This window comes from Camelus ferus, chromosome 13 (assembly GCF_009834535.1).
Source record: "Camelus ferus isolate YT-003-E chromosome 13, BCGSAC_Cfer_1.0, whole genome shotgun sequence".
Lineage (NCBI taxonomy): Eukaryota > Metazoa > Chordata > Mammalia > Artiodactyla > Camelidae > Camelus > Camelus ferus.
Window position 1 is genome coordinate 32,273,817 of NC_045708.1, and position 15,111 is coordinate 32,288,927.

General features: G+C 50.1%; 2 protein-coding genes and 4 non-coding genes across 6 annotated transcripts; 5 read left to right on the forward strand and 1 right to left on the reverse strand.

Moving 5' to 3' along the window:
* The first annotated feature begins 23 nt into the window (after positions 1 to 23).
* Positions 24 to 2,721, forward strand: RPS8 (ribosomal protein S8). The gene is made up of 6 exons (XM_006178448.3): positions 24 to 77; positions 481 to 587; positions 997 to 1,096; positions 1,636 to 1,811; positions 2,011 to 2,140; positions 2,572 to 2,721. The coding sequence occupies exons 1-6, from the start codon at positions 74 to 76 to the stop codon at positions 2,679 to 2,681; spliced, it is 627 nt and encodes a 208-aa protein (XP_006178510.1). The 5' UTR covers positions 24 to 73; the 3' UTR covers positions 2,682 to 2,721.
* On the forward strand, positions 317 to 396 carry LOC116668394. The gene has a single exon (XR_004325561.1). It is a non-coding gene; the product is annotated as a small nucleolar RNA SNORD55/SNORD39 (small nucleolar RNA).
* Positions 815 to 918, forward strand: LOC116668404. Its single transcript, XR_004325571.1, has one exon. It is a non-coding gene; the product is annotated as a small nucleolar RNA SNORD46 (small nucleolar RNA).
* Positions 1,874 to 1,939, forward strand: LOC116668403. Its single transcript, XR_004325570.1, has one exon. It is a non-coding gene; the product is annotated as a small nucleolar RNA SNORD38 (small nucleolar RNA).
* LOC116668402 lies at positions 2,387 to 2,455 on the forward strand. Its single transcript, XR_004325569.1, has one exon. It is a non-coding gene; the product is annotated as a small nucleolar RNA SNORD38 (small nucleolar RNA).
* A 2,607-nt stretch (positions 2,722 to 5,328) lies between the features above and the next one.
* Positions 5,329 to 9,114, reverse strand: BEST4 (bestrophin 4). The gene is given in 10 exon segments (XM_006178449.2): positions 5,329 to 6,000; positions 6,002 to 6,071; positions 6,237 to 6,391; positions 6,502 to 6,582; positions 6,684 to 6,869; positions 7,157 to 7,234; positions 7,636 to 7,790; positions 7,964 to 8,197; positions 8,776 to 8,870; positions 8,963 to 9,114. Coding segments are annotated over 10 exon segments (1,410 nt in total). The 3' UTR covers positions 5,329 to 5,796.
* Positions 9,115 to 15,111: the final 5,997 nt, after the last annotated feature.

The window sequence follows — 15,111 nt, forward strand, 5'->3', positions numbered from 1 at the left end:
AAAGGGGCGGGGCTGCGTTTTACAAACCGGGCCGTGACGCGCCGCGTTTTCTCTTTCTAGCCAGCGCCGAGCAATGGGTGAGTGGCACCCTGCGTCGGGGCCGGGGTCGGGGAGCGAGCTCAATCCGGCGCCATCCTGCCTTGCGGCCCAGCAGGGAGTGCGGGCGCCCGGCTTCCGGGCAGCGAGCCGCCGTGAAGAGGGTGATGCTCGGGCTTGGGCCGCCCGGGCCGCTCCTGAGGCCGCAGGGTTCGGGGCCGCGAGCCCCACCGTCATGGCTGCCGCGGGCCGGGACGGGAAGGGGCCGGGCCGGGCCGCACGTGCATGATGACACTTAAGAAATGCTGTGATCACCCGAGTGCGCAGTGGGGGAACCAACCTTGGAGAGCTGAGCGTGCGGTCGCCGGCGCGGGGCTCTGGGCTGGCGAGGCCCTGGCCCCGGGTGCCCTGGCTCAGGCTTCCACCCTCTGCTCGCACACGTAGGCATCTCTCGGGACAACTGGCACAAGCGCCGCAAGACCGGGGGCAAGAGAAAGCCCTACCACAAGAAGCGGAAGTATGAACTGGGACGCCCCGCGGCCAATACCAAGGTGCGTGCGGGGGCGATTGGATCTTTGCGGGGCTCTGCATTTTGTTGTAGGGACTGCGTAGCCTCTTCACCTTTTCGTGACTAAAAAGACTGCACGGACACAGCCTCTGTGTCCTGGTAGCAGCTGAAGGCGCCTGAGCGGAATGGGCTCAGAATAGAAACCTGGTATTCTTGTTGCACGGAGACTTAATTTTCAGCGTTTGGAATCAGGCTTTTCCTCTTAGAGGTAACTGGAGTGATGAAGAAGTATCCTTAGGCGTGGTTGTGGCCGTCTTGGTCACTTGTGTGCCACTTGCCAATGCTAGGACTTGTCATAGTTACACTGACTGTTACCTCCATCCAGCCCGGTTTCCTTCCCTCTCACCTTGCTCTCTCTGATAACCTAGTTCCCGTCTCCTTGTGTTTTCTAGATTGGCCCTCGCCGCATACACACAGTCCGTGTGCGGGGAGGCAACAAGAAGTACCGGGCCTTGAGGCTGGACATGGGGAACTTCTCCTGGGGCTCCGAGTGTGAGTGAGCCCCTCCAGGCTTGGGTGGGAACTCAGCACCTAAACCTTTCTAAGCTTCAGTAAGTCTTCAGTAAGTGCTTTTAGCAGGAAGTCCATGGCCTGGATACTGAAGTTTCTTCTGCGGAAAGACCTTGAGGTTGTGGAGAGTTCTCTCCATCCTGTCCTGCCTCTTAACTCTTGTAGCCTCAGGGATTGGGGCTGAATCTAGAGACTATGGTTGCCAGTCACCTCTGGAAAGATGGGTTTATGGAAGATGAGCTGATTCCCCATGGCTGGGTAAAGGCTTAGAGTTTCTTTCTCCTTAGGCCCTACTAGGGTGAGGGTGGTGGGCAGCTGGCCTCTGGTCTACATGACTTCATTCTGGGGGGAGGGTATAGCTCAAGTGGTAGAGTGCATGCTTAGCATGCATCCCCAGTATCTCCTCTAAAAATAAATAAACCTAATTACCTTCCCCCTGTCGAAATAATTTAATAATACAATAAAATGTAGAAAAATTAAGACAAATACATGACTTCATTTTGAGTTTCTCTTGTGAGCAGGTTGTACACGCAAGACAAGGATTATAGATGTTGTCTACAATGCATCCAACAATGAGCTGGTCCGCACCAAGACCCTGGTGAAAAACTGCATTGTGCTCATTGACAGCACACCGTACCGACAGTGGTACGAGTCCCACTATGCACTGCCCCTGGGCCGCAAGAAGGGGGCCAAGCTGGTGCGTGCTTGGGAAGCCAACTTCCCTGTTGGGGTGGGGGGAGGCCAACCTGATTCCAGCCTTCTTGTGATGAAAACTGTCCAGTTCTGCTACTGAAGGGAGAGATGAAAGCCTTTAGTGCTGAGGAAGGCAGCTGGGAGTTGGGATGTGCAGGGTTTGGGGGAGCCCTTGCTTACCTGTCTGTATTTCTTTTATTCAGACTCCTGAGGAGGAAGAGATCTTAAACAAAAAACGATCAAAGAAAATTCAAAAGAAATATGATGAACGGAAAAAGAATGCCAAAATCAGCAGTCTTCTAGAGGAGCAGTTCCAGCAGGGCAAGCTTCTTGGTGAGATGGCTTTTGCATTTAGGGGAGTGGGGTGGGAGGGTCCCAAGATACGATGTGCTCTCAGTGGTCTAGTGGGTTCACTAGGAGGATTTGATAGCAGCACACAAGCACAAATCAGAATATTTGATCATCCCATTAGTTTGAAGCCAAAATGTAAAATAGGCAGGAGCCCATGGGCTGGGGCTTAGCCTCTGCCTCTGAGTTTCAGGAGTATTCTGATTAGTCTGGGTCCAGGCTGAGGGGTTGTCTCAGTGATGAAAACTTTGTCCAGTTCTGCTACTGACTTTCAGTGACGATAAAGTATATCTGAGCAGACAGTGGGCTTCATGCCTGCCCCCAGGATACCTGGACCAACATAGACACTTCAAGGGATACATAGATGTGGGTAAGGCCACACTGTCCTTTTGCTAAGAACCCACCCTCTCTTGCAGCATGCATCGCTTCAAGACCGGGCCAGTGTGGCCGAGCAGATGGCTATGTGCTAGAGGGCAAGGAGCTGGAGTTCTATCTGAGGAAGATCAAGGCCCGGAAAGGCAAATAAATCCTCCCTTAGCCCCTGTAATAAAGGTGTTTATTCTGTGTCCTGTGTTTGTGTTCTTGGGAATATTTGATTGCCTGGCACACTAGAGTGCCCAGTTCCCTCTCACTGAAGGTCAGGCCTATTAGGTGGGGACTATTTCGGTAGCAGGAGAAACATTTCTCTCCCCAAAGGCTGGGTTTCATTGGCAACAGATGTAGTATGAGGGCTGAGCAGAGGGTATATGAGGGAGGTGTCCCCAGCACAGGTAACCCCAACTGTATTGGGTGTTGACTAGACCATGATTGGAACCAGAAGCCATGCTTCCTCTGTAAAGCTCTCTTGGGGTTCTTGTACATGTTTCCTCTGTAGACCTTGGTTTTAAGGTTTAGTAATGTTTTCAACATGGGTTCATGGATGGCCTAGAAAGAAACATTGAAATTGTGTTCCAAATTTCTTCATTGCTGAGAGCAAGTTAAACATATATACCTGTACCTTGTCTGCTTTTGAATGGCTTTCTGAAGTTAATTTTTTCTTGAGCCCTAATCCCTAACCCTCTCACTAAAATGTAAGATTACCACTGTTTTGTTGCTTAATCTCTTAAGGATCAGCTGTCTTCAATTTGGCTATCAGCATTTAGATGTGGTTTATGCTCCATCTTTCTGACTAGCCCAGACCTACTTGACACCTGCATTTAAATATCATAATTGGACTCTCAAAGGTCAGTGTGTTCAAAATAGCACGTTTTTCAGCTTTTTTTTTTTTTTTCAGATAGTTTCTATTTGATGGCAGCAAATAGCTGTCTTACCACTGCTTAAATCAGCTTGCTCTTGGGTCATCTTGATTCTTTTAACTCCCACATCTAACATCACCAAATCTGAGTTTGACTTTTACTACCATCTCTACTGTTCTGGTCACTTTTTTGCCTATTTCCTCTCCCTGCTGCTTCTGTTGACCCTAACACAAAGTTATAAGTGATCATTTTAAAAGGTCAGATTTTTTGACATCATCCCATCCCAAAATTTTTACCAGATGCTGTGACTCTCAATGGGACCTGGTCCCTTCTATAGTGACTACCATCTTGGCCTTACCAACATGTATACTTGTTACTCCCTTTGTTGGGAACACTTTCCTTCATATATACATACACATACACATAAACACATGGCTTACTAAGGTCTTTGCTGCCAAGCCTAGTGTGTTCTTCCCTAGTCAGTATTTTTTTCATCTGATCACAGAATTTTAAATTGCATTCCCCTCCATGCCATAACGTTTGCCCGTTTTTTCTCCTTATCCCTTAATCTGGCATAAATTTTGCTCATTTTATTTGCTTTTTTGCCTCCTTTTAGAATATATCTCCAAGGAAACAGATACTTGTTTCCTCCTGCATCTGGGAAAAGAATATGGTAATATACCAGGCATTCATGTGCTAAATGAGTTCTCAAAAATTTTAACCAGTTTAGTGTCGTACAAGTCTTAAGAGCTAAAGAAGTACAAAATCCAATTTGTTTAGCTTGGCTAAATTGTAGACTGAATAAGCAATTGGGAAAGGTAAATGAGATAAACCTCCTTTTCTAGTACAAAACCTTAAGGACAGACATATTAGCCCAACCCTCTGAAACCTTGTAATTGGCTCTGGGGAGACCTAGCCTCCACGTTTCTACCCAGTGATGTTCCTGTACCACCTGAACATTAGGTAATGTTTGCTGAGAGCTGTGTGTTGAGCTTGCCAAGTAACACTGCCTTTATTTTCTAATTTGAGCTCTGCAAGGTGTTGATCTTTATTCCTTTCCTCCATAACTTCACCCCTACTCAATCCATAGGACCAGTGGGGTTCTTTAAAGATCCTTGAATCCATCCACTGTCACTACTGCTCTCACAAATGACCATTCTTACCCTGGAGCAAGGCTACCTTCCCTGTAATCTTTTTTCCCCTTGGGAGAGGTAATTAGGTTTATTTATTTTAATTAAGGTACTTGGGATTGAACCCAGGACCTTGTGCATGTTAAATACACGCCCTACCACCCCTCTGTAAACTCAGCAGAACACCTCAGGTCCATTCAGAATGGATGGCCATCACCAGGTGCTTTCACACTGTAGATCTGTCAGTAGTGCCAGAGGCTGCGTGTCCTCTGGACCTCTACCTCTGTTCTTTCATGCCTCCCTTCCAAGTTCTGGCATTTGTCTTCCTTTGGCCCTCACATTCAGTTTTGGCATTCACCAATTTCTTTAGCGGAGGCTGAGGAAGAATCTTAGAGAAACGAGTTTAGCAACAACTCCAATCTAGAGCTCTGTGGGGCTGTCTTCCACAAGGCCCCTCTCACCACCATGGAGATGGACCTGCAATTTTCACCCCTTAAATTGTCCTTTCTCCGTGTTTGGTGGAAGCAGAGAAGTGTTTGCTCCAAATGCTGGAAGTCTAGGCTGGGTAGTGTATGACTGCTTTCACATCTCAGTTTAATCAGCTTCCAGGGCAGACTCCTAAACCTCATCTTTATCCCACTGCAGAGCATGCCAGTCCAGTTTTAAGCAATTTTAATTGCACAAGTAGTAAATGAATATGTTCTCATTGTAAACAAAAATTGAACATGACAGATCAAGCAAAAGTCCCCCAGCACACACTTTGACCCCTCTTCAGAGTGAGGTTATCAGAATTACCCTAAACATCTTTTTATGTATGACTCAAAAATTGTGATCCCTGAACCAGCAGCAGCATAGCCTGGGGACTTAATAGAAATGCACGTTCTTGACCTCCATCCCAGATCTAATGAATCAGAAACACTGGGAGTGGTACCCAAAACTTTTCAACCAGTGCTTCAGTGATACTGATGTTCTCTCAAGTTTAAGAACTGGCCTAGACCCCATTGTGGAGAAAATTAACGGTGCACCTGGGCTCTAATCCTCTATGCCTCGCCCTTGTATCCTAGCTTCACCTACCCCAAGCTGAAGTGGACGCATTCTCAGCCCTGGCTCAGGCCCTTCCTGCCATCCCAGGGGCTGTCCCTAAATGCTCCCTCTCAGAGCACATGGAAGTACTGCTCTAAACAGCTCCAGAGGGCCCGGAAAAGGCGGGGGCGGGAGTGGGTGGCCAGGCGGGCCTGGAGAAGGCAGCAGGATGGCCAGGCCCGGTTCCCTCTGCTCAGGGTTCCTGGGCTTCATCCCCTGACCCCGATGCCTCCTCATCGATGCGGTCCGCGGCCTCCAGGTCGCCGCCCTCCTCCGCCCGAAAGCGCAGCAGATGAGGGGTCCGAGGGGGTCCCCGTATGCGGCCGAAGTTCCGGAGGCTGATGGCAGGAGAGGGCGCTCCAACTCCCAGGAAGCGGCCGAGCAGCGGGGTCTGCGCAGGCAGGCACCGGCCGGGCGGGCCCCGGGGACACCTCCACCTGCAGGTTCTGCTCTGGGTCATCGCTCATGCTGTGGGCGGGCGGAGAGCGGCATGAGCGGGCCTCCAGCGGCCGGTGGACCGGCGCTCCAGATCCAGGCGTGAGGGACCGAGTCCTCGGTGCCCCACAGGGTGGGCAGGGACCTGGGGCCCGGGTGCCAGGTTAAGTCCTGCCTCGGCCTGAGTAGGCCACTCACCGCAGGTTGAAGGTGGAGCCCAGGAAGGAGGGCCGCATCGACTCTCCCACCGTGGCCACAGTGTAGGGTGGCTGCGCCGAGTCTTCATCCCAGTACAGGTCCTTCTCTGCGGGAGGTAGGTTCTGGTACATGTCGTCCACAGACAGCAGGGACACCTGGGGCGGGCAGCAGTTCACAAGGATCCCCCTCTCCTCTGCATACATACCTGGGCTGAGAGCTGGCAGGAAGGGAGAGCCGGAGGAGCTGCCCCCAGACCTCTGCTTACCTGCAAGTTACGATCTATGAGCTGGTTGGTTTCAAAGTCGTCATCATCCTCACCAAAGGGATTGATGATCTGTTCCGCCACCTGCAGGTGGTAGGAGAGTTTTCTGGGCTCAGAGTCCAATTTTCTATCCCCAGAGTCTGGGTGGGCCCTGGGCCCGTATCTCCATCACTCAAAATGCCCACCTTGAGCCAGCCAGCGTAGAAGAAGAACTGCAGCAGAGTGGTGAGAGGCACATACATGTCCAGGTCCCCCAGGGTGGTCCCTGGCTCCAGAGGCTCCTGAGGTTTGGCAGCCCCTGCCTCTGGCTCCACAAACTGGCGGCCAACCAGGGAAAGGGCAAAGAAGGAATACACTGCTATGGTCACCACCTGGAGAAGGGGAAGCTGGGCTGAGTGGGACGGGGAGAAAAGCTGTCCCTGCCCTGAGGGCTGGTGGCAGATCTGACAAGTAGTTAAAACATTGTAGCAAGGTGTCCAGCACCAGAAGAGATGGGGTCATCTAAATGCGGGTCTAGGGAGGCTTTCAGGATGAGCCCTTGGCTGTTCAGTGTCTCATTGGACCGAACTGCCCCAGAGCAGGTACCATCTCTAAATCTTCTCAGTGTCACATACAGCACACAGCATACAGTGGGACTGGGGAGGTGAGAGGCAGTTACTTGGGTGTAGACGAGGGGGATGCTGATCCAGTCATAGTGGAACAGCATGCTGCACTTGGCCCGGTACTTGTTCAGCTCCTGGTGGAACAGCAGGAAGAGGAAGTCAGTGGAGGTGAGCGAGGAAGGCTGCGGAGAGAACAGGGGAGCCCAGCACACACTAGGCCTGGGCCAGTTCTGCAGATTCATTCTGCTTTCAGAGGTATTGTCAGGCTGGGATGCCTGTGATGGAAAGCAGTTTAGCAAAGTAGCTGCAAGGACAGACCCTGGAGCCAGAAGGTCTGAGAATGAATCCCAGCTCTACTAACAAGCCGTGTGTGACTTGGGCAAGTTTCTTTTTCACTCTGTGCCTCAGTTTCCTCACACTTTCAACGGTGCGGCACATAATTGGCACCATGTAAGTGTTAAGCACTACAATTATTATTCCAGTTTGCAAAACTAGGGAGAGGAGGGCAGATGGGCCTGCTCCCAGGCCGACTCACTTCCAGGAGCAGGCAGAGAGCAATGTCATCACGGATTCTCCCATCCCTCCGGGCCTGGGCTGCCAGGTTGGTGAACCAGACGCAGGGGACCCAGTACTTGTTGAAGTCAGATTTCAGGCTCTCAAACTTTTTCCTCTCTTCCTGCGACATGAAACCTGCGGGAATAAAGTGGGTAGGATGCAGACGCATCCCCGGCCCCTAGGACTCACCGCCATGGGGCCCTGGAGCTCCCCCTGGTGGTCAGACCTCCCCTCCCAGGAGGCCGTGGGGCAGGTCCGGTCACCGCCCCAGGGGTCCCCCAGCGCGCCACCTGCTGTGGACCGCGCACCTGCATCCACCACGTGCTCCATGGTGGGGAAGCGCTTGAGCACGCGGGTGCTGACCGAGCGCAGCACCAGCACCGACGCCAGGTTGGCGTAGCGGATGAGGGTGCGGCGCAGCAGGCGGCCGCGCTGGTCCACGCCGTGCACACTGGCCGAGATGACGCACATCAGCTGGTCCGGCAGCGGAATACTTGTGTACTGGGCCCACCAGCGGTTCACCACCAAGGTCACGTAGAAACCTGGTCGCCGCCATGGGTAGAGGGAAGGAGAGGGAAGACGGAGGGCTCAGAGTCAGTGTGCCCTCTCCCTCAAAGCCCTTCCTGCCAGAGTGCCTGGTCCAGGCCAGGTTAAACCAAGGCAAGGGGAGGGACATATTGGCTCCAGCATCCTGCCTCACTGTCAGGCGGAGAGCCACTTCCTCTGGTCTCAGCCTGACGTGCCAGACCAGGCAGGGAGGAAGGAAGAGTGCAAACCTCAGGTAGAGGAGTGATGGTTCAAGGTCAGGCAATGGTAAACTCAGCCCTGCTTCCCGTGAGGGTGGGGAGGGAGGTGTCACCTCTCTCCAGTTCCCCTCCAGTACCCAGGGGCTAGCAGGTGGCTTGGGCCTTGTTTAAAGTGAGGGTCCAGCACGTGATAGGCAAGGCCTAGCCCTGTGGAAATCCTGGACCCCACACAGCTCCCATGCCTGCTGAGCCTGCACTGGCTGACCTCCAGGCTGTGTCGCTGGGGTGATTCTGACCCTCCGAGCTATCAACTCAACCCAAAGGTCAGGGGAGATGGTAAGGAGTGTACCAGGGAGAACTAGAGGGAGCCTTACCCAGTACAAAAGACAAGGGGATGAGGTCTGCAGAGCGGTTGCAGTATCGGGCCACCTGAGCATAGACATGCCTCTGCTCCTGGGTCAGCAGCAACCTGGGGAATGTTAGGTAGAGGCCTGGGTTAGAGGGAGGTGGGCAGCCTAGTCCCCCAAGGCCAGCCCTGAGACCCTGCCCTCCCCCTCGCACCGGTAGGTGATGCTGAGCAGAGCATACAAGGCGATGAAGAGGAGGAACTCCTTGTAGAGGAGCTTGTAGATGCTTCCCCTCCAGCGGAGAAGCAGGCCCGAGAAGCCTCCAAAGCGGGCCTCCGCCACTTTGAGGGTGTATGAAACCGTCATGGTGCTGGGGGCCTGGGGCAGAAGGTCACAAAAGCTGCCCCCAGAGCTGTCCCTCTCCCCCAGCAAGGCTTCTCCTTAGCCGGCCTGCTCATCACCAACCTTAGATCCCCAAGCTTAGATCCTTCAGCTCTGGTCACACACATACCCCCGCTCCAGCCTTTGCCCTGCGTCCGCAGACAAAGGGGAGGAAGCTGCCGAGCAGACAAAGCACATCCCCTCCCCCTAGAACCCAGGGGTGCATGAGTCAAGTCAGGATAGGGGGTGGGGAGCTGAGTTCTACACCCTCTCATGCAGGAGGCTTCCGAGGCTTCCGCTAGCAGGGCTAGGAGTCACTGGGTCCTGAACTGTTGAGGACAGGAGCTCCAGCTCTAGCCCAGACCCACCTACCTTGGGGTTTGACCCTCAAGGCTGATAGCTGGTCTCCGGAGGCCCAGGGCACTCTCTCCCCTCCCCACCTGCCTACCTGCTCTGGGCAGCAGCCTGTGCTGAGGAAGGGGAACTGGGCTAGACTTCACCCACAACACTTAAGTACCTTCTGGGCCCATAAAGGTTGGCTGGACTGAGGTTATCATTGATGGATTGAGGCTGTCACCCAGCTTCCCCTGGTCCTGGGAACTGGATGTGTCTCCCTTCGCCTGTAGGGCTGGGCTGGCCTGTGAGTGGCAGAAATGCCATCTGCATTGACCCCATCACTCACACCATGTCCTTGAAGCCAGGGTGACAGAGATTAATGTCCCATGATCCAGGTGAAAATACAGTTGCATGATAAAGTGTTATAACAGCTGCTGATCACAGAGTACTGACTAAGTGACAGGCACTGTGCCAGAGCACCACTGTTTCACCCTCTGACCCATCTTGGGAAGCTCCTTCCCCCACACTGTGAGCTGGTTCTCAGGAAGAGTATTTCCTGAAGTGAGAAAGCATGGAGCAGTGGTTAGGAGCACAAGGTTGAGAGTCAGACATCCTGGGTTTCAATTCTCGCTCTCTGTAACCTTGTCTAAGTTACCTAATCTCTCCAAACCTCAGTTTCCCCTCTGCAAAAGAATATCAATAGCTCCTTCCTCACAGGGCAGTTGGGGGAATTCAGAGAAAATGCCTGGAGCCCGGAGTACCCAGGCATTTCGCCTGGGCTGCTGTTACCAGGAAAAGCCAAGTCTGCTCCTTTTGGTTTCCACCTACTGTCCACTGTTGCATCCCAGAAGCAGGCAATCCTTCAGAGATTAAGAGGCTGAGACCTTTCCCTTGAGGCCTGGCCTGCTTGTCTCCAAGCCAGATAGTGTCAGATCCTGGCTTTTAAGCTGGATCCAAGACCCTCTGACTCCCCAAGTCCCCCAGCCATCACCAGCCTCTGGCCTAGCTCCTTTTCATTGCTCCTTCAACATCCTCTCTCGCAGTGTTTTGGAGTTGTTGTTTTTTTTAACACCTTTATTGTGGTATGGTTCCTGTACAGTAAACTACACATATTTCAAATGTACAATTTGATGAATTTTGATAGATGTATACACCAATGAAGCCACTACCACAATCAAGATAGCTAACATTTCCATCAAGCCCCAAGAGGTATAAATTTCAAATTCCCAATTTGTCCCTTCCTACCCCCTCTACCCGCTGGTAACCATAAGTTTATTATCTATGTCTGTGAGTCTGTTTCTGTTTTGTAGATAAGTTCATTTGTGTCCTTTTTTTAGATTCCACATATAAGCATTATCATATGACATTTTTCTTTGTCTTTCTGGCTTATATCAGTTAGAATGATGATCTCCAGGTCCATCCATGTTGCTGCAAATGGCACTATTTTGTTCTTTCTCGTGGCTGAGTAATATTCCATTATATATACATATATACATACATATACACACATATACACACACACACCCCACAACTTCTTTATCCAGTCATCTGTTGCTGGACATTTGGGTTGTTTCCATGTCTTGGCTATTGTAAATGGTGCTCGCAGCAGTTAATCATACTGGCCTATGATCTGTTTACAAAGAGATCTCCCTGCAGCCCATGAGACCCTTGGGAACAGACTGCATCTGATTCATTTCAATAAAGCTAGAGAGGACTTGAAACAGGCAGGCTTTTCTCTCCTTTTCTCTTTCTTTCTTTTCTTTATTTGTATTTTTTGTCTCTTTTAACCTGAAAGACACCAGGTCCCCCTCCCCACTTTTTGTAAGAAACTCCCCAGATGAGCAAGATCTCGAAACCAACTCATGTCTGACAAATTATGTTCTCTTTCCAGGGCCCAGGTGAGATGTCAATATGAGGAAAGAACAGGACTCTGAGGGTGTGTCCTGAGGTCAGGAAGACCCAGGACCTGACCTGGGGAGGGCAAGATACCAGCTCTGTGCCTCAGCCCATATGGCCATGCAACCCCTTCCCAGGCTCTGATCTGTGGCTTACCTAGAGCATTCTGGGCTGCTTACAACTTAAAGAGTTTCTTGTACCTGGAAAGCCAGACCCTGGTTCTGGAGGAGCTCAGGCCCTGAGGTCCTGGGAGCTTCTCTCTGACGCTGCTCCCTGAGCTCCCAGCTGGCCACACTTCAGTCCTCAGCCCCCATCCCCATCTATGGTCCTCTCACATCTGCCTGTTACCAACTCTCTGGATCCCTGGGCTGTGAGTTTCCCACAGAGCCATGGGTAAAGGTACAGGACCTGAAGCCTTGCACCAGGAGGGAGCAGTCCCCAGGCCCCACCCAGCCCCTCCTTCCTGAGTCATTTTATCTCCCTTCCCAGATGCTGACAAGTCCCTTTGGTTTATGGTCCAGGAGAGGGAACCACTCCACCTGTAAATCATTTTCCCCACCCTTCTTTATCCTCCTCTAGCTCTTGCCTCTCTCTCTGTTCTGATCCTAACCACCAATGCCCTCTCCCCTTCTCACAGCTGAGAGCTGGATATATGGCTTGGCTGTTTATAGCATGGAGTCTGGAGCCAGACTGCCTAGATTTTAAAATCCAGACACCACTGTAAACTACCTTCATGACCTTGAACAAACTGTTTAACCACTCTGTCCTTAATTTCCCCATGGGGAAACAGAATGATAATACCTATCTCACAGAGTTAGTGGTGAATATTAAGTGAATTAATATTTATAAAGTGCTCTGTAAGCATGAAATGCTACTGTAGTTATTAGCATCACTATTCTCTCTGGTTCAGCTCTTGTACTTCCTCCTCTGTCCCCACCAAGGACACCTGAGATCTCCTTACTGCTGAATCCAATAGGGACCCTCCTGAGTCCTAACCTTATTTGGCATCTCTCATTCTTGAAAGACTCCCCTGATGCCTGTGACCTGACATTGTCTAGAGATTCTGATTCTGAGCTGCCAAGGGGACAAGGAGTGTGGGATATGTGCTCAACTTGTAGCAGGGGCCTGTTGGCATCCTGGATAGAGACCCAGAGAGCTCAGAAAAACCTCAGCTAGAGCAGAGGCTGTGAGAGTCCTGGAGGGAGAAGAAAGGGCACTAGTGAGAGACACAGGAAGACACAGAGCAGTGTAGGAGGACAAATGCATGGACAGAGAACTAGCGACCCCCAGAAAAGTCAGGCAGTAATAAATAGCAGAGTCAGACATCTTGGGTTCAGATCTTGGCTCTGCCCCTTGGTAGCCATATGACTTTGGGCAAGAGGCTTAGCCCCAAGAGCCTCAGTTTCCCCATCTGTGAAATGGGATAATCACATCCACATCATAAGGTTGCTGTAAGCAGTCCATAAGATAAATGACCAGTAGGGGGAGGGTATAGCTCAGTGGTAGTGTGTGCTCAACACGTGTGAGGTCCTGGGTTCAATCCCCAGTACCTCCATTAATAAACAAACAAACAAACAAACAAACAAACCTAATTATCTCCCCATAAATAAATGAATAAAATAAAATAAATTGTAAAAAAAAAAAAAGATAAATGGCTCGTGTGTGGCAGGTGCATAAGACCCATTAATGGCAGCATATGTTACACTGAGGGAGAAGGCAGAACAGGCTGCCAGGCCCTTCAGTTACAGCATCCAGGAGGGACCTACTCCTGATGTCCCGGCTCCCAGAGAAGGCTCAAGAACTTTGTTAACCTCCCAAGGGGAGAAGACAGTGAAGGGTAACAGAACATAACATCCTAAAATATGCCACTTTGGCATATTGATTATTTTCAGCTGTAGGCACTTGAAAAACAGCAAATGCAGGGAGAGGCTTTCTTTGAACTCCCCTTGTCTGCCTAAAGACAGATCCTCCAAAAGGAACTCAACGGTCATAAAGCCCCTTCCTGGGAATTTCATCTCATATCACAGGCAAGGAAACTAGAATTGTGTATGACATCCAGACAAACTTTGTCATAAACCATTATACCTCCCATCCATTCTTCTAAGGGACAATTCGTCTTTTCCAGAAATTATTTACTCTCCCTTAAGAGGCCTACATTCCCCTCCCACTTTCTCTATTCAGGTTGGATTTAAGCCTCAATTCTAAGCCACATGGGAGAGTTACTCATTTTTCCTCAGTATCTCCCATGTACACATAAGCTATATATGTTGATAAACTTCTTTATTTTCTGTATTTGTTGTTATTGTTAATCTCTTTGTCGAAAAGTCCTGTATGGGTTAATTTGACGAGGGAATCCAATTTTAGATAGTGTGGTTGGGGAGACCTCTCTGAGGAGGTGACATGTGAGTTAAGCCAGAAAAGATGAGAATGAACGAGTAATAAGTAAAGACGTGGGGGAAAGTATTCCAGGCAGAGGGAATAAATGTGCAAAGGCCCAGAGGCAGGAACAGTTCTGTTCTGTGTGAGGAAGAGAGGAGGCCTCTCTGGCTGGAGCAAAGTGTGCAAGAGGAAATTGCTTGGAGTGGTAGGTAGGGCCTGATCATGCAGAACTTTGTAGACCATCACAAGGATTCTGGATTTCATTCTCAGAGCAATGGGAAACCACTGAAAGTTACTTGTAAGAAATGTAAGGTACTAACATAAGATGATAATAATAGGGGAAACTGTGTCTATGTGTGTGTGTAGTGGTGGGGGAGAGTATATGGGAACTCTGTATTATCTGTTCAATTTGTCTAAAACATCTAAAACTGTTCTAAAAAATAAAGCCTACTGATAAAAAACACAAAGCTGGAGAAAAAAAAAAGAGTCCTGTATGAACGCCTAAGATGAGTGGAGTTTTGACTCCTCTACGAAGTCCTAACCCCCAGTACCTTAGAATGTGACTATATTTGGAGATAGAACCTTTAAAGAGGTAATTAAGATGAGGGCCTGAGGTAGGCCCTAATCTGATCTGACTAATGTCTTTAAGGGAAGAAGTGATTAGGACACACTGGGGAAAAGATCATGTGAACTCAGAGGGAAAAGACCTCCATCTACAAACTACGAGAGAGGCCTTGGAAGAAAGCAACCTTGTCAATACCTTGATCTTGACTTTCCAGCTTCCAAAATTGTGAGAAAATTAATTTCTGATGTTTAAGCCACCTAATCTGTAGTATTTTGTTATGACAACCCTAGCAAACTCATATAAAGACATTTTGCTTTATTTTACAAATATAAAATGACAGTATCAAACATGCCTTATCAAACTATACACGCCTCAGTCCCATTTCCCCTGTGGATATGTTTTTTCTGGCCTTACCTCTACCATGTTCCCTCTGGAAAACTGTTGACCTGCAGGATAAAGACCAAAGTCCTAAGTATGGCATGTAAGGCCTTCCTGCCCATCCCCCACCTCCCCTTGCTCATCAGAGCTACTAGTATTTCTCCACATCTCAGGCGGGTTTTGTTCTCCCTTGGAGGGCAAAGTTGGAGACTGGGCCTGATGAGGCATGGGGTGGGATGGTCATATGGCACAAGAATGAAATGAAGTTGAGACTAAGGGCAAGGAGACCAGGAAGGTGCTGTAGCAATAATCCCAACCTGACAGATTGTGACCTAGATTAGAGTGCTCAGGGAAGATGGAGCGAAGTGGATAGATCTCAGAGATGTTTAGGACATAAAACTGACAGGAATTGGGTACTCAATAAATTG